At 46.7% G+C, this 25,321-nt stretch overlaps 1 protein-coding gene across 4 annotated transcripts in view; it reads right to left on the bottom strand.

Annotated features, from left to right (window-relative positions):
* Positions 1–424: 424 nt before the first annotated feature.
* LARGE1 (LARGE xylosyl- and glucuronyltransferase 1) overlaps positions 425–25,321 on the bottom strand; it is a 609,925-nt gene continuing 585,028 nt past the window's right edge. For all 4 annotated transcript variants that reach the window (XM_070370200.1, XM_070370202.1, XM_005898334.2 and 1 more), the window contains 3 exons: positions 8,366–8,512; positions 2,893–3,088; positions 425–1,962 (listed from right to left, as the gene is read on the bottom strand). In XM_070370200.1, coding sequence (XP_070226301.1) covers positions 1,765–1,962; positions 2,893–3,088; positions 8,366–8,512 — 541 coding nt within the window. In that variant the 3' untranslated portion in view covers positions 425–1,764. The remainder of the gene's footprint in view (positions 1,963–2,892; positions 3,089–8,365; positions 8,513–25,321) is intronic.

The following is a 25,321-nucleotide window of genomic DNA, read 5'->3' as shown; positions in this document are numbered from 1 at the left end:
TACACATGAACTTACATATTGGGTTGGCTGAAAAAATTTGGGTTTTTCTATAAGATCGTACCAAAAACCTGAACAATTTTTTTGGTCAACCCAACATATCTGTGTGAGAGTTAGTCTTAACAGTCTTCCTAAAGTTTTTAGTAAATTTGAGCGAATGCACTTGAGTGTGTAACACACTGAGGGGCTCTCATAAATCCGGCTGTCGCAGGGTTTCATAATTTCATAATTGTCATAAGCTGCCATGATTTGCCTTGCTAGCGCACATCTGGTACCTAAAATCCCTGGCTTCTATGTTGTGATGGAAGCTAAACGGACAGTGGGAAACCGCTCTGAGGTCGCGAGTGTGAAATGAGATCTAACCTCAGGTAGGGAGAAAAAGAAGTTCAAGTTCAAATGACGAGCGAACACACCGGGAGGACAGAAGTGTAAAGTTGCTGTTTATCGACTTTGTTTTCTACACTGAAGTGTTTCCAGCAGGTCCTTGAGAGAGTGGGAGGGGAGTGAGGAAGAAGCAGTCTGTACTTGCATTTACTGATGCAGCGTCTGCTGGTCACACTGCAACTCGATACAAACAGCCCGGCAGAGAGTGGGGCCCTGACTCTTGTTCTCATCAATGTAAACACAACATTAATATTGAAGATTCAAGAAAATGGGTAAAAAGTCCAGTGTCCCTTCAGTCTGTGTGATGGTGAAGGTGCTGGCCTACCCTTGGATGGGTCCCCAAGGGAGCCTGAGGTCATGACCTTGGCCCAGCCGCAGCAGAGCAGACATGAACACAGAGGAGCCCCACACATTCTTCCCAAAGTTCTCCCAACGGGCTCATGAATCTTCAGGACTGAAAAAGTTCTAAAGGCCTGAGAGGTTCAGACCTTTCACGTGCACAGAAACCATCCGTTTAAAGCCCTGTCCCCATGACTCAGTCACTGCCCAAAGAAAACGTGAACAGCTGCACAACAGCTGGTCTTTGCACTTCCACAGTCCTCTGTAACCCCTGGATTCTGAACAGTTGGAAATTTAAGGTCATGGGGCCTTGAGGACCATCCTGAAGAAGGCTACCCATGTTTAAATACTGGTTGAAGACTCTTGTCTTCTTGGTTGAGCCACTGCTGATCAAGGGATGTTAGCTGAGGCAGCTGGTTTTCCTTCGGAGCCTTAAAGGATCAGGTTTTCTATTTGGGATTCCCAGACTCAAAACAAACAAACAAAACCCCCAGAACAAAACAAGAGTGACCTTGAGGGTAGGAGCCAATCAATCCTCCCTCCAGGACCTGTCAAGTACAACGTCAAGTACAATAGTTCGATCATTGGCGTGCCCTCCTTTTGGATACATGGTTAAACTGTAGGGTGAAGAAGAAAGTTTTCTCTGATAGAGACATTTTTGCTTTTATTTCCTGGGATGGATAACCCCCAGAACCCTGCCTTCCCTTAAAAAAAAAAAAAAAAACAAAACATCCCAAAGACCTGGCTGTGTGGCTTTGTGGAAGGATAACCCCTTTGCTCCCTCTCACCCTCCGTGTCCCATTCTTGGAGAGACTGCATAGACAGGTGATTCCCCTGCTTTGGGAATGATGGATCATTGGCCAGAGTGGGGTTGGCCGGATCCTTGCCCCAGATCTCCATAATGAGGGCAGCTTAGTTGGGCCAAAGAGACAAAAACAAACCAAAACAGTGATGCTCAATTTGAGTTTGAAGGCTGGGCCCCAAACAGCAAGTGGCTCTCCCCGCTCTGTAGAACGTCCGTCGCTTGTGGTGGGCTTCCTGGTGCTAGCTGTTGTTCTCGGCCGTGAGATATTTGAGGGCAGCAAAGCCGTAGCGGCGGGACATGTCCTGCTGAAACTCTTCCTTCAGGGTTTTGAGACAGATGCGGTATTGCTTGTTGGACCGGAACTTGGTGATGTCGAAGCTGGGGGCATGAGGCATGTGGATCATGTATGCATTGGGCAGCACGATGAATTCATACTCCTGGAAGCAGACAAGAGCAGTCTGAGACCTGCAGAGTCCCCCAGTGATGTATAATGAGCGCCCAAGCAAACAAAGGAATGAAGTCGTGTATGACACCAGTACCAGGGCAGCACCATGGACAGCACCACCACGTGGATGAGGGCAGTTAGTTCAAGGTTGTCTCCATGGCCATGGGTACATTACCTGGCTTCTCTGAGCCTTAGTTTTCTCATCTATAAAGTGAAAGTAATTCTACTACCTTGAGACTACTACCACAGTCACACCTATAGTATACAGTCTATAACTGAACTACGAAGGCAGAATTGAGGAGCTCAAAAAGAAACTTACCAGCCCCACAAATCCCCCTAAATTTACTATCTGGTCCTTTGGAGAAAAGCTTTGCAGACCTTTGGTTTAATCTATTAGAATTCTGTAGTTTCTTTTGAGGCAGGTGCTCAATAAGTATTAGCTGAATGAACGAAAGGGTTTCATGATTAAACACATGTAACTAAATCACTCCTTTAGTTACAGGATAGAATAGCTGCACCTTATCTGCATGTTTTGTGTCATTTATGTGGAATTCCTAGAATGCTTTGTGTCAGACAGGCTGAGTGATGAATGGTCATCATTTACTCATCTTCATCACTTGGTTGAATGAGGATGAGGGGGTGAAATGGTTTGTTCTAGGACACTCAGATGTGCTGGGGACTTGGCTGGGAACCCAACTCTCACCCAAGGGAGGAGAAAGAAAAATGGATTAGGAATCAACAGAGCTGAGAACAAGTACTGTCACATTCTTACTCTAGGACCGTGAACACATACTGTTCCTTCTTGAGTCCCTGCCTTCTTATCTCCAAGGCCCTTTCAGCTCTGAGGTCCAGGCCTCCCCCACCCCCACTGCACCCCCCCCACCCCCACAGTACTGGGGCCATAACATTCTACTGTTCTCACCTGGGCATCTAATTCCATGATGTGAGCCACCTTGTTCCAGCCAAAGCCCACAAACCTCCGGTCGTACTCAGGGCAGTCCCGTCTCACAACAACATATGGCTCGAAATCAGCCTCCCACTCAACCCGGTAAGGTGTGGTGGCAGTCCGCCACTTGGCAAAGTTTGTGGGTGCGTGGCCTTTCGTCCAGACATGGTACCTGGGACACAAGCAGAAAAGCCATTGGTGGAGGGGAGGGAAGCAGAGGTTTCCAAATGCTGGTCTGGAGGATGAAGAAGTATATGCTGATATAGTCTTTGTTGTGGGTTGAATTTTTGTCCCCATTCCTCCCCTACCCCTCCACCCTGGCCCCGGCAAAAGCTATGTTCAAGTCTTGACCCCTAGTATCCATGAATGCAACCTATTTGGAGAGAAGATCTTTGCAGATGTAATCAAGTTAAGAGGAGGTCACAGTGGCTTGTTGTGGTCTCTAATCCAAAGTCCTTATAAAATGAGGAAATTTTGGACACAGAGATATGCAGGAGGAGCTCTATGTGAAGACGTGGGCAGAGACGAAGTGAGACACCTCCAAGCCAAGGAATGCCAAGGATTGCTGGCAAACACCAGAAGCTAGAAAGAGGCAAGAGAGAAATCTGCCCTTGAGCCTTTGGAGGAAGCAAGCAACTATCACCAGCACCTGGATCTTGGACTTGTGGTTGCAGAGTGGTGAGGATGACTTTCCGTCATTTTAAGCCACCCAGCTTGTAGTACTTTGCTCTACCAACACAAGTGAAAGTTGCTCCATCATGTCCGACTCTCTGTGACCCCATGGACTACACAGTCTATGGAATTCTCCAGGCCAGAATACTGGAGTGGGCAGCTGTTCCCTTCTCCAGGGATCTTCTCAACCCAGGGACTGAACCCAGGTCTCCTACACTGCAGGCAGATTCTTTACCAACTGAGCCACCAGGGAAGCCCAAGAATACTGGAGTGGGTAGCCTATCCATTCTCCAGTGGATCTTCCCGACCCAGGAATCAAATCAGGGTCTCCTGCATTGCAGGCAGATTCTTTACCAGTTGAGCTACCAGGGAAGCCCTATAGCAACAGAGACAGCCTCTTACATTTTTTTTTTTAGCATTAGAGTGGTTGAGCAGCTTGACCAAGACCAAGTAATTAACGTTGAAATTTACTTTTCCTGAATTCCTAGTTGTTGTTTTTGTTTTTTCCTACCCTTGTGCTCATGTGCTCAGTCGTGTCTGACTCTTTGAGATCCCATGGACTGTAGTCCGCCCGGCTCCCCATCCTTGGGATTTTCCAGGCAGGAATGGTGGAGTGGGTTGCTATTTCCTTCTCCAGCAAATCTTCCTGACGCAAGGATCAAACCTGTGTCTCCGGCGTCTCCTGCATTGCACACAGGTTCTTTACTGCTCTGCCACTGGGGAAGCCCCTTGGGTTGGCCAAAAAGTGTGTTCAGGGCTTTCCATGACATCTTAAGGAAAACCCTGAATGAACTTTCTGACCAATCCAGTACATCCTTCACTAATGAAGAGGCTATCACTATGAAAAGGTACATGACTTTCTGGATTGCTGTCTGTCATTTATGTGGAACAGCAGGTTAGTCTGTAACAGGAAGTGGAAGGCAGAAGTCTGGGATGACTTTTGGTGACCCTGCCCTAGTATAATGTCCTTCCTCTTGAGGCAGGACCTATGAGCATGATATCACCCCTACAGTTATGTTACATTATATGGCAAAAAGGATTTTTGTAGATGCAGTTCTAATCAGTTGACTTGAGACTACTGGGGTAAGCCTGACCTAATCATATGAACCTTTAGATCTGGGTTTGGAAGAAAGCAAAAAGCCATGTGTGAGCTGCCTGTGGGGGTCATGTGGCAAAAAGCCTGTGGGTAAATGGTCACTTCAGTCCTCCAATCACAAGGAAAGGAATCCTGTCAGCAACCAATGTGCCTGGAGGAGAACCACACACTCTAGGGACAACTGCAGCCTTGCCCACACTGATTTCAGCCAAATGAGAACCATAAGCAGAGAATCCAGTCATTGCATGCTTGGACCTCTGACCCTCAGAAAATGACTGTAAGATAATAAATTTGTATTGTTTTGGGCTTCTAAATTTGTGGTAATTTGTTATACAGCAATAGAAATGAATATAATTATGGGTGGCACTAGTGGTAAAGAACCCACCTGCCAATGCAGGAGACATAAGAGATGCAGGTTCAGTCCCTAGGTCGGGAAGATCCCCTGGGGGAGGAAATGGCACCACACTCCAGTATTCTTGCCTAGAGAATCCCATGGACAGAGGAGCCTGGAAGCCTATGGTCCATAAGGTCACAAAGAGTTGGACATGGCTTAGCAACTGAACAACAATAATGATGATAATAAGCTCTAGTAAGCACTTAACTCTAAACTGGTTATATTGTACTACCCTTAATTTTAAGTTTTCATGATATACCCAATATCAAGTACAAATAGCAATAGGTAGATCAGGGATTCATACCTAGGCAGCCTGGTTCAAGGGATAGGACCTTTAATCAGGTTAAGGTTTAAGTTAACTATGCTGATTACCTCTTTTTATATGTCACTGTCACCACACTCTCTGACCTGTATCTAGAACAAGTAGTCAATGGGGCCTATACACCAAGTTGAATGAATGAAAGAAATCTAAAAACCTGAGAGGCACCTAAGACAGAAGCCAGTTAGTGGGGCAGGAATATGTCTCTGGATGCTAAAAGAGATGGGGGCTGAGAGCCAGTGAAGCAGCAGATGGGGTTCAAGAAAAAGAAAATTCTAGAAAGAAAAGCTTCAGAAAATGCCCCAAGAAACCTACTGTCACACCAGTAGACAGTGGTCTCCAGAACTTGCTTTCTGAGAAAATCAACATTAGCCTTCAAAAAAAAAAAAAAAAAAAAAAACAGTGATGAGAGACATTTCCTGGGTCCACCTTGTGGGATGCTGCTTAGAAGAAACTCGGGGCACTCTGCGTTGAGCAGAGGTTCTCCAGTTGGCATGTGTATCAGAATCCCCTGGAGGACTACTTAACAGTCAGATTGCTGGATTCCACCCCCAGAGTTTCTGATCCAGTAGGGCCGGGGTGGGGCTTGAGACTTGGTCCTTCTAACAAGTTCCCAGGGGGTGCTGATGCTACTGGTCCAGGGACCACGCTCAGAACTGCTGCCCTGGAGGATGGGTAGACCTGAGCATGATTTATTAGTTCAGGTGCAGTTGGGAGTAGACTTCAGCTGCTAGGAGGTTTAAGAGCTCATCATTTGGAGGGAAGGTGACAAAGCAGTTTCTTGGAAGGAAGGTTTGTAATTCAGCACTTGGTGTGATGGCTTGCAAGCTCTTGGCCAGAGCAGCAATCTCGGACACAGCAGGCCAACCCTCAGCTCTCCCAGCTCTCAGGCCCTTGGACTTGGCCTTGAAATGAGTTCTTAAATAACCTGGGGATTTGGAAGGAAGGGTGCTTTGGAGACTTGCCAGGTGGTCAGCCTTTGGGAAGATCACCTGGAGTAGGAAATGGCAACCTACTTCTGTACTCTTGCCTGAAAAATCCCATGGACAGAGGAACCTGGAGGACCACAGTCCATGGGGTCTCAGAGTCAGGAACCACTGAGTGACTGAGTGCACACACAGCCAGTAGGCTACGGAGTCCAAAGTCCCCACTTTTGCCTGCATTTTCAGATGCTGGTAAGTAAATTCAGGACTTGACCAGTGGTCTCATGGTATTTTGGTTAAGAGCCTAGGCTCTGTGGCTTTTAGACCTAGGCTGAATTCAGGCTCTGTCATGTCCTGGCTGTGTGGCTTGGGCTAGTTATGTAGCCTCTCAGAGCCTCAAGTTTCTTTATCTGTAAAATGGGGACAGCATATCTGCCTCATGTATTTGTTGTGAGGATTAAATGAGCTGATCCCAGTGCCCAGCTCATGCTTTGTTGTTCAGTTGCTAAGTTGTGTCTGACTCTTTGTAACCCCCATAGACTGTAGCACACCAGGCTTCCCCGTCCTTCACTCCACTCCTCAATTCCTTTATCTGTATGAGAGGTGAAAAGGGAGCACCTCTGAATTTTTGCATGAATAACCTATCTCATAAAGTTATCTTCACAAAATAATGTTTGCTTGAGAGAACCTTCTAGAAACTTCTAGTAACTTAACAGTGGTATAAAAACCTAAGTTATTATTAGGATCTTTTCAGCAAAATTCAGATTGCATAGAAATGTATGTTTTAGGGGGCTTCCCAGGTAATGCCAGTGGTAAAGAACCCACCTGCCAATGTGGGAGACATAAGAGGCGTGGGTTCGATCCCTGGGTTGGGAAGATCCCCTGGAGGAAAGCATGGCAAACTACTCCAGTATTTTTTTTTTTCCCACTCCAGTATTTTTTCCTGGAGAATTCCCATGGAGAGAGGAGCCTGGCAGGCTACAGTCCATATAGTCGCAAAGAGTCGGACATGACTGAAGTGACTGAGCACGCACGTGGTTTTTTTTTTTTTTTTAGTTCAAAGGAAGTGTTTATACTGTTTAAAAGGGAGGCCTTTCTTTAAAATGGGAGCAGAAGGCGAGCACGGCTCTCTCTTACAATCAGGAGACCGAGCAGGATTCCTACTCACCCAGGGGTGCTCCCCTTAATGCTGCAGTCTGTCCCTGGGGACAGAAGCCATCTGCATCTGTGCCATCGTGCAGACTCCCTGGCCCTTTGGACAGGGGGATGGGTAGCTCCTCTGCTATGTTTCTGCAGGACTGAGGGGTCTGGGAAGTCAGGGAAATGAGGGATTTGTTCGAAATTGTCACTCGGGCAACAGGACAGACAGCTGCCACACTGCTGTATCCAATCTTGGAGTCACCTGGATGCCTTTAGCTGTTGAAGCTACTGCTGCCCATCCTAGGCCTGAGGACCTCAGAGAACAGACCGCTCACAAGAAAAGAAAATGAGAGATGGACACCATGGCCCTAATGTGACGAAACCCACTGATCAAACGAGTGAATGGACGAGCAAAGCAAAAGGAGAAGTCAGAGTCAGCAGACAGGGGCAGAACATCAACTGATTAAAGTGGGAAAGAAAGAAGCTGACCACCCTACCCAGCCTTCCCTCCTTTCCATCTGGGTACACAGGGCGAATTATCTCTCTAACATTGCTAAGTTGTGTCCGACTCTTTCATGACCCTATGGACTGTAGCCTGCCAGGCTCCTCTCTCCATGGGATTTCCCAGGCAAGAATACTGGTGTGGGTTACCATTTCCTCCTCCAGGGCATCTTCCCAGCCAGGGATCGAACCCAGGTCTCAGGCATTGGCAGGTGATTCTTTACCACTGAGCCACCAGGGAAGCCCTACAGGTCAGTCACACAAAAAGCACACGCACGTGGGAAGACAAAGAGTATTCCAAGCACACAGTTTGGGCCAGCAGCTCTTCTGGCTTCTGGTTTCCCAGTAGCGAGAAGGACTTTGGGCTCCCCTCCTCCCAGCGCGTGGCAGTGAGGGCCACTCACCTGAATGTGAAGAGGGTCCCCATGTCTAGCATCGAGAGCAGCTCTGCCTTCGACTTGGGGAAGGAGAGCCGGTAGCGCAGTGTCTCAAACGCGGGGACGATCATGGCCTTCTTGGTGTTGGCGAGGTCCAGCTGGATGACAGACTTCCTGGAGAGAGGGTAGGCAGAGAGACAGGGCCCCTGTAATGCCAGGTAGAGGCTGCCCCATGTGAGGGCGTGGAGGTGGCTGGCACAAGGAGGGGTCAGAGAGAAAGCCAGGGGAAGCCTCTCAGTTTAAACACAAGGGAATCCAAGACCTGAGGGAGGCCTGGAAGCTTGTCCAGCAGCACTCAGGAGCCTGGCTGTCTCTGGGCCAGAAGGCAGAGTCTTTCTGGAGAGGAAGTGGAGGGGTTGTACATTCACAGTGTGTGCCCCTGTCAGAGCCAAGTGCAAAAGCCAAGAGACCAGGATTCAAAGATGTGCAGACCAGCCTGCTTGCTGGGTCCCCTGGGCTGGCCGCACGCCTGATGCATCACTGGCCACAAGGAGAGCTGGACATAACGCTGATGAGATGATTGTCAACCTGGGCATCTGTGGTCCCATCTCTGGGACTCTTCACTCCTTGGACTCCTTCCGATGCTAAACCTTCAAACTCGCCTGACACACCCCACAGAGTCAGCACCCAACATGCCAGAGCTCTGGACCCCGCCATCCTCTCTCTCACTCTTGCCTTCTGCATCTCCGAGACCCAGCTCCTGTCTTCTGGATTTGTCTGCCTGGGGCCAGCTCTGAGGCCATCATTTGAAAGAGAGAAAGGTCACGGCACATGAGGCTGGTAATGAACCACAGATAGGACTTAAAAGCCTGGCTCTTCACTTTGGGTGTCTTGCTATATTTTACAAGTAATTCGGTTTCTCATGACCTCAGGTTCCTCCTCAAAATGGGGCAATAATATCTCCCTGCTGAGCTGTTGTGGAAACTGGACAAGGTACCAGAAATACTAGTACTGCCAGGCGTACCGGGCACACGGCAAACAGTCCCCAACATACTGCAGTGCTGTCCTATTCCCAGGCATCTCTTTGGCCATGGCTGTGATACTTCCTGCTGGCTTCCTGCTCAGATTACTGACCCTGGGGTCTCAGGCCAGCCTGAGATGCTCATTATCTCTGAGACAGAGAAAGAATTCTCCCTTGGAGTAACACGAGGTATTTCGCAAAACTGCTGTAAAGAGCAGTCATCCAGTGCAACACAACTGCTTCTTACTTAAAGTAACTTTACTCAATAGAACTCTGAGCTCTGTGTGCAGGCCAGGTTGGTCTGCAAGGAGCAGTAACTTGTGCAAGGAAGTAACTTGTGAGCCTGGGCCAGAGTGGGACACGAACAGAGAAGCAATCCAAAAAAGAAGAGCAGCAGGGTTTGATAGCCACAGATGAGGGGAATCTGGACCAGCTCGAGATAAGGAGGGGTTTCTCGGAACCATTCTTGGTGAAGGGGTCTCACCAGCTCCCAGTGCAAGAGGGTGGTTGAGATGGACTGGAAGTTGACAGAATTCTTCAAGTATCATTTGCAGTTCACTCTATAACTATGCTTCAGTTAAGTATATACCAAATGATATGACCCTCACATCACTATTTCAAGACAGATTTGTAAAGGATGACACCAAGATAGAATCTGGGTGAGCTACCCTTGGCCGGTTGGAGGATCAGAGGTCTGAGTCAGCCTGTTCTGGCCTGCATTCCTCTTCTTCCTCTAAGCAATGCCTTTATACAAACACCTAAGGTTCCCTGGCCTGTGGCCAGACATTCTCTTTCATATCAACCTTATGCTGGACACTGGCAGACCAGGGGCTTGTTACCTTTCCTCCAGGAAAGGTACGTTGTTGTTGTTGAATTGCTAAGTTGTGTCTGACTCTTTGTGACCCCATAGACTGCAGCACACCAGGCTCCTCTGTCCATGGGATTTCCCAAGCAAGAATACTGGAGTGGGTTGCCATTACTTTCTCCAGGGGATCTTCCCTACCGAGGAATCGAATGCTCATCTGCTTGGCAGATGGATTCTTTACCATTGAGCAACCTAGGAGACTCAGGAAAGGCATGCATATTATTTATTGACAAAATATCCTTGGATCAAAATGCCAAAGCCCCTGGAGGGAGGGAAGACATCCCAGCATTGATGGGTGGTCATTATTCCTTCAACAGTCACCATGCATTTACTATGTGCCAGGCACTGTGCTTGGAAATACAGAACACCACCTCCAAAGTCTCTTCCTGCCTGATGCTGATATTCTCATCTAAAATGTTTCAGGATGCTAAAAGCCCAAGGGCAAGGATAGCTAAACTAGGACTCAAGCTTGCATTTGCAGCTAATTATGTGAAGATATGATTGCTGTGGAAATGGAGTGGGAGGCTGGGAGGGCTGAACGACAAAGGGAATGGCAAAGTGTACACACGTACACAACAGTTACAGAGATCTATGAATGTGGGTATCTCTACATGAACCTCAAATGCTGTTACAATCAAGGTTATTGTAGAAACCACTTCTTAAAAAATTTCTAAAAAAACATTTTATTTATCTGTGTTGGGTCTTAGTGGAGGCATGCAGGATCTTTGATCTTTGTTGCTGCATGTGAGATCTAGTTCCCTGACCAGGGATCGAACCTGGACTCCCAGCACTGGGAGCATGGAGCTTTAGCCACTGGGCCACCAGGGAAGTCTCTAGAAGCCACTTCTTGGAATAGAAGCTAATTCCCCTTCTCATGGTGCCTGTACACAGGGGCAGCCCTGAGCTGTGCTGCCCTACGTGAAGCCCTCACCAGGTGTTCAGGGGCAGACACTAAGGCTGAGTAAATCAGTTTCTCACTCTTGGAAATCTGAACAGATGCAGAGGCTGGAGACCACAGAGCTCACTTGTGCTAACACCAGGCAGCACTCCCGAGGTTTCTGAATTTCTGCTGCACAGGGGCCCAGAGCTGCCACGGGTTACTTATGGTCTCAAGTACTAGTTTTATGAATCCTACTTTGATTCCATAAGATAAACCACTCAGCAATTATGCTTCCCCTTTGATTTCTTTTCATTTTAATTAAGCATCCAGCATTGGTTTCTGTTGCTTGTGACCAAACAACCAATACACTGCAAGGTCCAGAGTAAGCATACCCAGTCAGCAGCATGCCGCCCAAAACTGATTTCTGAGAAACCTTATTTCCCTCTGCACAGAGAGCATGAGATTCTGGAGTGCCTTCTGTAAATTCCATTTAATCTCGCTGAGACACAAAATGCCACGGAGACGGATTTGTCACTAGATAGGTTCGTTTCAGCCTCAGTTCAAGGGGGCTTTGATATCGATGTCCTGAATGGTTCCTATTAAGAAGTTGTTTCAGCAACAAAGTGGTTTCAGGGCACCGACTCTGAGAACATCTGTTCCCTGAGCTGGTAACGGCAGCCTGGGCTTTCCTGCACTAGTGTGTCCAGCCAGCACCTCCCACCTTGGCTGGCCTGCTGACCACCTTGAGTGGCATGGTCTATGGCCACTTTTACCTGAAAGTGAGTCCAGGAGGGGACAGAATGACTCCAGTGCAGGTTCGTCCAGGAGCAGAGGGAGGACAGTGAAGTGGGCACGCTGGCCCAGGGGCCAAGAGACCTGCAGCCTGGAGCCAGCTCTGACAGGCTCAACGGCTCTGCAGCCTGTCATTCCTCTGAGACTAGTTAATCTAGAGTAGTCACACTGAAGGTTTTTTAAAAACAACATTTTTACTTATTTGGCTTCACCGGGTCTTAGTTGTGGCACACACAGGCTCTGTGGTTTCCTCGTGGCATGTGGAATCTTTAGTTGCAGCATGTGGGATTTAGTTCCCTGACCAGGGATCAAACCTGGACCTCCTGCACTGGGAGCATGGAGTCCTAGTCACTGGACCACCGAGGGAAGGCCCTCAACTGAAGATTTTGGAAGGCAGTCTGGTATTGTAGTAACCAGGCAACTTGGTTTCTGGCCCGGACTCCATCACTCCTCTGGGCAAGTCACCTGGACCCTTCTGAGTCTCAGGGTTCACGCACGTGTAAAACATTCTGATGAGAAAAGGTACGCGTTGCATGTAGAAACGCTTGGTGCAGTGCCTGGTATGCGCTAGGCACTGACCACTTGATGGTGGCCGCTCCTGATGGTTTATGTGTCAGTTAGGCTGGGCTGTGGTGCTCATCTGGTTGATCAAATAACCTGCCAGATGTTGCTGTGAAGGTATCTCATGGATGTGATTAACACTTAGGATCAAGTAAAAACCCTTACCCTTGATAATGTGGATGGGCCTCGTCCAATCAGTTGAAGGCCTTAAGAGCAAAAATTGAGCTTTACTGGGAAAGAAGGAATTCTACCCCCAAACTGTATCACAGGAATCCTGCCTGTGTTTCCAGCCTGCTGGTCTGCTCTATGAATTTCAGACTTGCCACCATCACAGGTCCTTAAGGTCACTATCCAGCCATCTAATCATCCTGTGGTTCTGTTTCTCTGAAAAATCCTGACTGGCCCACTTGCCTTTGTCCACGACCCCTTCAAAAATATTCACAAGCCTACTAGAATATTTCGGGCATGCAGAACTCTTAAAAGGCAGCTTAGTTATCTACAGCAGTATTCAGAATCTTTGGTGTAACAGAGCGCCCAGTAAACACAGTGACTTGGAAGCAGCCAGCACCAGGTTCAGGTCTTGCTTGTCACCCTCCTGTGACCTTGGGGACCTTGTAGTAACAGCCTTCCCATCTGTAAAATGGACATGATCTTATCAATCGGAACTGCTATGAGGATGAAGTGAAACCATCGCTCTAGAGACACTCTAGAATAACTGAGTAACAAATGAGCTAGCGTTCTCTCTTCAGGTTCAGCTTCCCGGTGGGTCAGAGCAAGTGAAAGGGTGAGAACAGAGGGCTCAGTAAAGGCCACCAACTGCTTAAACCAGGGTCATTTTCTGGCTTGCCAGCCTGCCTGTCTATGGAAACAGTTGATTTGATTTCAGTCTCTAGCCAGCTCCCTGAGTCCTCTTTCACATCACAAACAATTCAAGTGTTCCTGACAGAGTCCATTCATCCCATCCAGCCTAGCCCAGCTGACCTGCTAGGAGACTGTGAGCCAGCACTGTCTTCCAAGTCCCGTCTCCTCACCTGTGCGTCTTTTCCCCTCAGCCTCTCGTGTTAGTTTACTCAAGTATGCAAACTGTTCACAGACAGTTTTGCTCCCACTTGCTAAAGCTGGTGGGGATGAGGAGGGAATGTGAGAGTAGCAAGGTTTCCAGTTGAGGGAGTGGAGGTGGGTAGAGACTGTAGGCTTTCGTGGGGTTCAGCATTAAGTCAAATAATAGCACGAAAGGGTAGACTTTCTACTGTAGGTAGATGGGTTTCCCGGTGCTTAAAATGACCAAACTGCAAGACTGATCCTGGTAGCTGACTGTGTGTATACCCACTCCCCACCCCCCGACACACCCACAGCCCTTCTCTTTATAACTCCATCCTCCATCCTAGAGGCAGGCCTCTGTCATCAGGAAACAGCCCAGGTTTCTGACACGAGGAGATGATGGGAAAGTCTCAGAGAAATAAGAAACAGGGATACATTGTGGGTTCTGATGCAGTAAAGATGAGGGCTCTGAGGCTGGGGGCTTAGGTATGCATCCCAGCTGACTACTTAACCTCTTTGTCCTGCAGTTTCTGTCTGTAAGATGGGGATGGTGATCCCAACGTTGATCTCAGAGGGTGCTGGTGAGGACTGAGCTGGTGCGCATCGAGTGCTCAGCCTGTGCCTGGCAGATGACAAGCTGTGGTGTGCACTGCTCATCAGCATGGGCACCTGTCCTCTTTTTATGCTGGCCTGTCCACAGCCTGGCACCCATCCTGGATCTTCCCATTTCACTGTCATTGGTTCATTTCCTGGCTCGTTGCACCCTGTACCAGGCGCTGCTCAAACACCTGGACCACACTGGTAAACAGAACAGGCAGACATCCCTGCCCTCGTGGAGTTGACATTTTGTGGTCAGGGGACAGATGAGAAGAACAAGGAGTGAACAGTATGGTATGTTGGAAAGTGAGAACTGCTGAGAGAGAATGGCGCTGGGAGAGGATGTTAGGAATGCCAGAGGTGGGGAATGGGTTGTGATTTTAAATAAGGTGGTCCAGGCAGGCCTCACAGAGAAGGGGATATTTAAACAAAAGGCTGGAGTAGGTGAGGGAGCACACCGCACGGTGATCTGGGGTAAGAGCTTTCTGGGTTAAGGAAACAGCCAGTGCAAAGGCCCACCTGACAAAAGCACAGTAAGGAGCAGAGAGAGGACCCAGAAAGGGGACTGGAGAGGCTCCTGCAGGATATACAGGGTTCACAGGCCACTGAAAGGTGTGGTGGGCAAACGAACCCCCTGCCCCCAAAGCCATCCACCTCCTAATCCCAGGAACCTGCAGATATGTGACCTTCCAGGGCAAAGCGATGCTGCAAATGTGATTAAGCATGCTGAGATACGAAGGTTATCCTGGATTATTCAGGTGGGTTCATTGTGACAGTGAGGATCCTTGTAAGAGGGAGGTAAGAGAAGGAAATGGCAACCCACTCCAGTATTCTTGCCTGGAGAATCCCATGGACAGACGAGCCTGGCAGGCTACAGTCCATGGGGTCACAAAGAGTCAGACACAACTGAGCGAATAATGCACATACACACGTGAGAGTCAGAAAAGGAGGCGGGATGACGGAAGCAGAGGCTGAAGTGATGCGGACACAAGTCTTGCCTCCAGGGAGCAAGAAAACAGCTTTTCCTCTAGGGCCCCCAGAGACTGTACAGCCCTGCAGACACCCTGACCCTTCTCAGAATCCTTACAGCAACCACAGGAAACTCATACAAAGATCTTGGGTTTTACTCAGTGAGATAAGCCACTGGAGAACTCTGAGCTGAGAGGTGAGAGGATCAGTTTTCTGTATTAAAAAAATCACTCTGCTGCTGAGAGTTGACTGTAGTGTCTCCCAGGAGATCAATCACAAAGCCCTTGACATAATATAGGTGCTGCCACATAAGATGGCCAGATATTCTGATGTTTCAAGAGGAGCCAACTAAAGTGATCTTCAACACATGTGAAGGCTGGGTGTCTCTCAGGGGATGCCAATTTGAAGAGAGACTGAGCAGTGAGAAAAAGAGCATCATCTTCTGTATCGGATGATGCAGATTCTATCTCAGTATCACTAATTGTGTAATCACAGGCAATTTTCTTAACTCTGGGCTTTTGTTTCCTTATCTTGGTAAGAATAATTACTTCACAGGCTTGGTTATTAAGAAAGCTAAGATAATATATTCACTAATTAGTGAATATTTATGAAGCCAGGAAAAGATAGAGAGTCCAGAACTGAGCAAACTGATGATAATCTCTGTCGTGACAACCCAAAGAGCAGGGAGTGAGGGACACAGAAATGTAGGGTCTCTGGTGTGGAATCTCTCATCACTGAGCTGGGTTCTTTTTTTTTTCCTAGAGAGACAAAGTATCACTATATTAAAGATCAGCAATATGTGAACCATGAACTTCCTGATGTTCAAGCTGGTTTTAGAAAAGGCAGAGGAACCAGAGATCAAATTGCCAACATCCACTGGATCATGGAAAAAGCAAGAGAGTTCCAGAAAAACATCTATTTCTGCTTTATTGACTATGCCAAAGCCTTTGACTGTGTGGTTCACAATAAACTGGAAAATTCTGAAAGAGATGGGAATACCAGACCACCTGACCTGCCTCTTGAGAAATTTGTAGGCAGGTCAGGAAGCAACAGTTAGAACTGGACATGGAACAACAGACTGGTTCCAAACAGGAAAAGGAGTATGTCAAGGCTGTATATTGTCACCCTGCTTATTTAACTTATATGCAGAGTACATCATGAGAAACGCTGGGCTGGAAGAAGCACAAGCTGGAATCAAGATTGCCAGGAGAAATATCAATAACCTCAGATATGCAGATGACACCACCCTTATGGCAGAAAGTGAAGAGGAACTCAAAAGCCTCTTGATGAAAGTGAAAGTGGAGAGTGAAAAAGTTGGCTTAAAGCTCAACATTCAGAAAACGAAGATCATGGCATCTTGTCCCATCACTTCATGGGAAACAGATGGGGAAACAGTGGAAACAATGACAGGCTTTATTTTTTTGGGATCCAAAATCACTGCCGATGGTGACTGCAGCCATGAAATTAAAAGATGCTTATTCCTTGGAAGGAAAGTTATGACCAACCTAGATAGCATATTCAAAAGCAGAGACATTACTTTGCCAACAAAGGTTCGTCTAGTCAAGGCTATGGTTTTTCCTGTGGTCATGTATGGATGTGAGAATTGGACTGTGAAGAAGGCTGAGTGCCGAAGAATTGATGCTTTTGAACTGTGGTGTTGGAGAAGATTCTTGAGAGTCCCTTGGATTGCAAGGAGATCCAACCAGTCCATTCTGAAGGAGATCAGCCCTGGGATTTCTTTGGAAGGAATGATGCTAAAGCTGAAACTCCAGTACTTTGGCCACCTCATGCGAAGAGTTGACTCATTGGCAAAGACTCTGATGCTGGGAGGGATTGGAGGCAAGAGGAGAAGGGGACGACAGAGGATGAGATGGCTGGATGGCATCACTGACTTGATGGACGTGAGTCTGAGTGAACTCTGGGAGTTGGTGATGGACAAGGAGGCCTGGCGTGCTGCAATTCATGGGGTTGTAAAGAGTTGGACAGGACTGAGCGACTGAACTGAACTGAAGGGAGAGGGAGTGGGGAGTTACTGTTTGGTTACAGAGTTTCAGTTCTGAAGGTACAAATAGTTCTGGAGATGGATAATGGTGATGGTTGCAAAACTATGAATGCACCAAACTCTACCCTTCAAAGATGTACAGATGGGTTAGGATGATGCATTGTTAAAAATTGTAATTTTATTGGAGTATAGTCATTTTTTAATGTTAGTTTCAGGTGTATAGCAAAGTGATTCAATTATACATATGTTCATTATTTTTTCATCATTTTTTCTCACATAGAGTATCATGGAATATTGAGTTGGTTATCAATTATTAATAATACCTAGTAGTGTGTCTGTGTGTTCATTCCAAGCTCCTGATTTATCCCTCCCCACCACCTTTCCCCTTTGGTAATCACAGGTTTGTTTTCGATAATTTTAAGTCTATTTCTGTTCTGTAAGTAGTTCATTTGTATCTCTTTCTGAAAACATTAGACGCCACACATGACTGGTAATGTTTGTCTCTGACTGACTTCACTTAGTACGATCATCTCTAGGTCCATCCACGTTGCTGCAGAAGGCACTGCTGCATTCCTTTTTAGAGCTGAGTACTCTTCCAATGTGTATATGCACCACATCTTCATCCAGTCATCTGCTATTGTGAATAGTGCTTCAGTGAACACTGGGGTGCACGTATCTTTCATGAGTTACTGTTTTCTCAAGATATATGTCCCAGAGTGGGATTCCTGGATCATATGGTCATTCTATTTTTAGATTTTAAAGGAGTCTCTATACTGTTCTCTATAGTGGTTGTAACAATTTACCTTCCCACTAACAGTGTAGGAGGGTTCCCTTTTCTCCATACCCTCTCCAGCATTTATTGTTCGTAGACTTTCTGCTGATGGCCATTTTGGGTTTGAGGTGATACCTGATTGGCGTTTATAGATAATAAACTACATTTATTTCTCCAGTAATTAGTGAAGTTGAGTATCTTTTAATGTACCTGTTGGCCATCTGTATGTCTTCTTTGGTGAAATGTCTGTTTAGTTCTTCTCATTTTTCAATTGGCTTGTTTTTTTCTGACACAGAGCTGCATGAGCTGTTTGTGTATTTTGGAGATTAATCCTTTGTAGCTTACTTTGTTTGCAAATATTTTCTGCCATTCTGTGGGTTGTCTTTTGGTTTTGTTTATGGTTTCCTTTGCTGTGAAGAAGCTTTTAAGTTTAATTAGGTCCCATTTATTTTCATTTTCATTTTTGTTACTCTAGAAAGTAGATTAAAAAAGATACTGCTGCAATTTATGTCAAAGTGTGTTCTGCCTATGTTTCATAGTGTCTGGCCTTACATTTAGGTCTTTGATTCATTTTGAGTTTATTTTTGTGTATGGTGTTAGAGAATGTTCTAATTTCATTCTTTTATAGGTGGCTGTCCAGTTTTCCCAGCATCACTTATTGAAGAGACTCTCTCTTCTTCATTGTGCATTATTGACCATAAGCGTGTGGATTTATTTCTGGGCTCACTATCCTTTTCTTGATCTGTATTTCTGTTTTTAGGTCACTACCATACTGTCTTGAATACTGTAGCTTCGTTGTATAGCCTGAATCTGGGAGTCTGATTCCTCTAGCTTCATTTGGCTATTTGGGGTCATTTGTGTTTCCATATAAATTTTAAGATTTTTTTTGTTCTAATTCTGTGAAAAATGCCATTGATTAAGCTGTGTTCTAAGAAGCAGGAGTCAGCCAGTCAGGAGGAGAAGGGGGTTCAAGGTATCTGCAAAGTTTGGAAATAAGGAGGCATAAAGGACCCAGGGGAACTGAATTTCTTATAATGTGCCTGATATATTGTAGGTGGTGAATACACAGTTATCAGAATTACCTGTATTTCTTCAATGTATTCAGTATCAATCCCCGTGCTGGGCACTTTATATCAACATTACTCCTTGAATCACTGCAACCTGTGACATATGTACTAGTGTTCCGAGTTTACTGAAGAGAACATTCAGTCTCAGAGAGGCTAAGTAATTTGCCTTAAAGCACAGCTAGTGGTCACCACCATCATTAACAAAGGATGAAGATGCTGAAATCAGTACTGTATGAATCAAGGCTACACCAGTGTAGAAATAACCTGGAAAGATCAACAATCACAGGATCTGTATGGACCAGGTCTGTTAATGCGGTGACTTGGCAGCTAGAGCAATGAGCCTCGTGGGAGTTCATGGATCAAGGCAGCTGGTGGGAGAGGTTAGGAAAGGGATGGAGGGAGATGGCAGGAGGCTGGAGCCTGCATGCTGATGCTCCTTACACGGCATCCCCACGGGGGGATCCCACCTTGTAGCAGCTAACTGAGCAGAGGCCAGGATGCAGGCAGCATTTGGAGATACAGAGGCGTGCACAGACCTCCTGGCTTACTGAGCTTCCTACACTGGTGATTTTTCTTTTCTGTACCACCCACGAGTTTCTCTACTACAGTCTGCTTTTGACTCCTTGGATCAGGCCAAGGTCAGAAATGGCCCCTCACTGTCAAATCCAACAGATTTTGCCATTCTCATTTTTGCCTTTCCTTTGCACTTGGTGCTGAAGACCAATCCCTCTGCCCTTAGCTTGAGAACACCGTCTCCCACTCTCTCCCCCACTCTCACTGCTTTGTGCATGAGCCCTCTTGATGCTCGTTGTCATCTGGACAGCTCTTGCTGCCCCTACTCCCTGGGTAGGGGTGAAAATCCTCACTCTCTGGTCATGAAAGCTTCTACTCCATTAACAGAAGTGGCTGTGGTGATTTCCTTGTGTTGGTGCAATGAATGGCTGAGGCTGATGCTGACAAGTGACAAACTGCTGGGAACCATGGGGCTGAAGGTACAGGGTCTGCTGTCAGGCTGCCAGGAGAGAACGAGACCTCAGCTCTCAGAGCTTGGATACCCACATTTGGATATCAAATGTCAGAGAGCCTGCTTTTTAATGAAACCTGAGTTGTAAGGAATCTAAGCGATGCTTATACAAGTTCCCAGGACTCACTCACAGGAAAGTTATATAGTAAGAGGAACAGGAGGAGGGAAAGAAATGTGTGCTGGAGTGTGCCTCCGCTTCCAAAACCAGAACAGCATCACTCTCTCAAGGCTTTGTGAGCAGCCAATTAGAGGAACTTGCTTCCCTGTACCTCCCCTGACCACCTCTGTTGGTCTTGATGTGTCCTGCTTGATGGGGAGCTACATCTTCTATGGACTAGTTCATTCTGGACTTAAATTCATGTTGCAGTATAGCTGATTTACAGTGTTGTTAGTTTCAGGTGTATGGCAGAGTGGTTCCATTACACAAATATCCATTCTTTTTCAGGTTCTTTTCCTATATAGATTTTCATAGAATACTGAGTTCCCTGTGCTATACAGTAGGTCCTTATGGATTTTCTTATTTTCCTGCCAGTGCAGAAGACTCTGGTTTGATCCCTGGGTTGGGAAGATCCCCTGGAGAAGGAAATGGCAACCCACTCCAGTATTCTTGCCTGGGAAATCCTAGGGACAGAGGAGCAGTGTGGGCTATAGTCCATGGGGTCACAAAAAGAGCTGGACACAATTTAGAACTAAACAACAAGTGTGTGTATGTTAATCCTAAACTCCTAATGTATCCCTCCCTACCTTTGGTAATCATAAGTTTGTTTTTGAAGTCTCAGCCTATTTGTATATTGTAAATAAGTTCATTTGTAGCATTTTTAGTTTTCAGATATGTTGCTGCAAATGGTAGTTCATTCCTTATAATGGCTGAGTAGAATTCTACTGTATATTTGTACCACATCTTTATCCATTCCTCTGTTGATGGACATTTAGGTTGCTTCCATGCCTTGGATATTGTAAATAGTGCCAACATGAACACTGGGGTACATGTACCTTCTCAAATTACGGTTTTCTCTGGATATACGCCCAGGACTGGGATTGAAGGATCATATGAGAATTCTATTTCTAGTTTTTCAAGGAACCCCCATACTGTTCTCCATAATGGTTGTACCAACTTACATTCCTACCAACAATGTAAGAGGGTTCCATTTTCTCTCCATCATTTCCAGCATTGTTTGTAGACTTTTGATGATGTCCATTTTGACTTGTGTGAGGTGATACCTCACTGTAGCTTTGATATGCATTTTTCTAATAAGTAGCAATGTTGAGCATCATCCTGGACTTTTTTGCTCACCAGGGACGGTAGGTGGTGGCAGCGTTAGTCACACACAGGACTGCCTGCTCATGTACCCATCAGCTCTGCTACGGTTGAGGTCAGGGATGAGCCTTGCTCATGGTTATGTTTCTTGCTCCAGCACCATGCCAGGCACACAGCAGGCATTAAATAAATATGCAGGGGATGAAGGAATCAATCTGCGGTTATCTTACGTGACAGAACAGATAGTACTGTGAAGAAGGCCCTTGGACAGGACAGGGCTGGATGGCAATTGTAGTTCTGCCACATGGGGCTTTTGATCAAGTTTATCTTCTGCGTTTAAAAAATGGTAATGTTTGTGATAAAAACAATCAGATTTGTCAAGCACCTAGCACAACTCCTGGTGCATGGAGGGTGCCTGTATATCCCTCAGTCTGCAGGGATTGCTTGCACCCTCATATCCTCCTGGGAGGCTCACGAGGAGTTGATGGGCACAGCTGGGGTGATCCCTACTTGAAGAGGAGGCTGAGACATGTGTCTGAAATGCCCCCGTACTTCTCTGATTTCTGCTTATTCCTGGAACTGTGTGGGTACAGTGCAAACGAACCAGTGAGCAAGCTGGCAGATGGTGAGAAGCAGCAGGGTTAACATGGCCACAGAAAAGCGTGTGTGTAGCTCTGAGAAGCCCCCCTGTCTCCAGCTGCCCCACACCCCTCACACTGCCTAGCTTCAAGAGGACCCGAAAGAAGCCTGGCCTCCACTAGAGCAACGAGAGATCATCTGAATAACACTTCTCAGGTAGAACTTAGCAGCCTACCTCTGGGCTGGGTGTGCTGCTCATCGGTGTGATAACTATGGAGGCTGACCTGGGCACAGCCCGCCCCAGGCCTTGCTTCACACCCCTGCTCGGGCAGCCAGGTAATATGGTTTTCCTCAGATTCTATTCCAGTTGCCTAGGAAATAAATTCCCAGTAGACAGGCTTCCAGGAGGAATGTGGGGACAACAGCAAGGGCTTGCAAATGAGGGAGGCAAGACTGACTACAGGGAATGGAGCTGTAAGGCACATCAGGAACACAGACAGAGATGGCAGAGCCCTCTGAAGGCTGGGATGGGGGGCAGCAAGACTGGGCGGTTTCTGAATTGGCGGTGTTAACATATCCAGGTGAAGTTATACCAGGGAGGGAGGGGCAGAAAAGAAAGAAAAGCTACTGTTGCTTGCACCCAGATCTCTGCCAGGGACTCTAGTCAGCGTCTCATGTCCAGCTCAACATCCTTATTCATTCCTACCTGTTAGCAATTATGGCTGAAGGAACAAGGGTGCTTTCTGTGTGCTGTCCTGGGTTAGCTGTGAGCCAGAGGTCAGTGGGGGGGCTGTCAAGAGCTTCAAAGTTTGGAGGGCAGCCTGTGCAGATTCAGGCCCTACATGGACACTCACCTGCTCTTACTCTCCAGCAACTTACATCTTTGTGCCACTGTTTTATCCTCTCTGAGCTGGAGCTAGTATCAGGACCTGGTCAGGGGAGTTCTCTACAGATTAAATGGGTCATCTCATGTAGAAGCAGAGACATTTCTTCAATGCATAGAAGGCACTTGATAACTACAAGCTGAGGGTGATCACGGCTGTCACGATGATGGCAGAGATGGGCCCATCAGGCATTTGGACCCACAAACAGGTTAAGCACAACAGTAAAGGAAAGCAAAAGCAAAACTAAAAAACAACTATGGAGAGAAAGCATTTGTAAACAATACAACCTACAAGAGCTTAATTTCCAAAATATGCAAACAATCCAATCAAAAAGTGGACAGAAATACTCATCAGACATTTCTCCAAAGAAGACATACAGATGGCCAACAGGCCATGGAAAGATGCTCAATATTTCTAATTATTAGAGAAATGCAAATCAAAACTATAATGGGTATCACTTCACACCAGTCAGAATGGCCATCATCAAAGTCTACAGACCATAAATGCTGGAGAAGGTGTGGAGAAAAGGGAACTCTCCTACACTGTTGGTGGGAATGTAAGTGGATGCAGCCATTATGGAAAAAGGTATAGAGGCTCCTCAAAAATACTAAAAACAGACTTGCCACATGATCTGACAATCCTACTCCTGGGCATATATCCAGACAAAACTCAAAAAGGGTACAGGCAACCCTATGTTAACTGCAGCCAAGACATGGAAACAACCTAAATGTCCACCGACAGATGAGTGGATGAAGAAGATGTGACATAGACAATGGAATATTAGCCATTAAAAATGAAATAATGCCGTTTACAGCAACACGGATGGACCTAGAGATTATCATATAAGTAAGCCAGCAAGAGAAAGACAAATACCATATGGTATCACTTACATCGGGCTTCCCTAGTGGCTCACACGGCAAGGAATCTGCCTGCAATGCAGGAGACCTGGGTTCGATCCGAGGGTTGGGAAGACTGCCCGGAGAATTCCATGGATTAGAGGAGTCTGGCAGGCTACAGTCCACGGGGTTGTAAAGTGTCAGACACGACTGAGCAGCTAACATTTTCATCACTTATATGTGGAATCTAAAATATGCCACAGATGAATTTATTGCAAGACAATCTCACAGACATAGAAAACAGAGTTGTGGTTGTCAAGGGGCTGGGGAGGGATGGAGTGGGAGTTTGGCATTAGCAGATGCAAATTATTATATTAATACATAGAATGGATAAACAACACGGCCCTACTGTAAGCACAGGGAGCTATATACAATATCCTACGATAAACCAAAACTGAAGAGGATACATACTGTATATATATGTATAGCTGAATCACTGCCATAGAACAGAAATTAACACAACATTGTAAATAAACTATATTTCAATTAAAAAAAAAAAAAAGCAGGTTAAGCACAGAATGCCTTTGGATTAACCCAGGCTAAGTGAGTTTTCTTCTTAGTAGTGCTGTGCCTGTGGGTGTGTGATATCCCCCAGGTGTCTTCATCTGTTAAATGAACTGTGATGAGGTTAAATGACAAAACACATGCAGACGTGCTTGCCACGGTGCTTGGCCTATACTACGTGCTCAACAAATGTTCCCTGTTGCAGAAACAATGACGAACACAAGGAAACGCCACCTGGTCGTGTCCCTCATCAAGTAGCCAGTTGGCCTCGTGTGGTACCACCTGTTCCTGGCCCCTTGTTCACCTGTCTACCCTCATTCAACCAGTGCTGACAGAGCAGCCATCACGGGCCAGGGGACTTGTGATGGGGGAGGATGGTGAGACACCACCCTGCAGAGGACACAATAAAAGCGGAATTTGTCACTCCTGTACAGCCAGGATACATAGTCTCGACCAATGGGGCAGGTCTGTTCCCTAGGGAGCAAGGCAACACTGGCAAAAAAAAAGCACAGCAGAGAGGTTTAAAGCTACAAGCACTGAACAAAGATGAGGATTCTGCTGGGTGAGGGAAAGAGGTGAGAAACCTGCCCCAGTCTTATGGACGTGGGAAGTGCCAGCTGATGGAGCTGTCCGAGCTCCGGCCATTCTGCAACATTCCTCAAACATGCCAAGACATTCCATGCCTGTTTACCAACTAGTCCTTCATGCCTGAACTACTTTCAAGGCCGCCGTACTCACCCACACTGGGTCATCTTCTTGTGGGTCTCAGCTCCTGTATATGTATCTCTGTACCTGTGTTGCTAAGAGTAGTGGCAGTGCCCACAGCTGGAGCGCCCTCTAGAGCGCAGCCCCTGTATGGATAGGAACCTGGCCTGTCCCATGCACTGCGACAGCCCGAGTGCCTAGAACAGGGCCTGGTCATGCAGATGCACCACCACACCTGTGCAGTGTAGAACATTTCAGCCATGTGCTTCCCAACTATTACTCCACTTAATCCTCCCAGAACCTTAAGTGTGAAGAAATCTTATGGTCCCCACTCATAGAAAGCTTGAGAGGTTAGGTACCTTTCGGAAGGTTCAGTGAATGTAGGGTAGAATGTGCTCAATGTCGAAATGCAGGTCTGAGTGACTCCAGGGACAGCACAGCCACAGTGCTGCCTGCCGCCGAGTGTACAGCAGGTGCTCACTCAATAGTTTTAAGAGTGAATGGGTATGAGTACATAGTTTCTCATTTCTCAAAAAACGAGATCGTTACACTAAGTTGCCAGGCTG

The sequence above is a fragment of the Bos mutus genome, chromosome 5, assembly GCF_027580195.1.
Source record: "Bos mutus isolate GX-2022 chromosome 5, NWIPB_WYAK_1.1, whole genome shotgun sequence".
Classification (NCBI taxonomy): domain Eukaryota; kingdom Metazoa; phylum Chordata; class Mammalia; order Artiodactyla; family Bovidae; genus Bos; species Bos mutus.
This window is presented reverse-complemented; position numbering and strand designations above follow the sequence as displayed.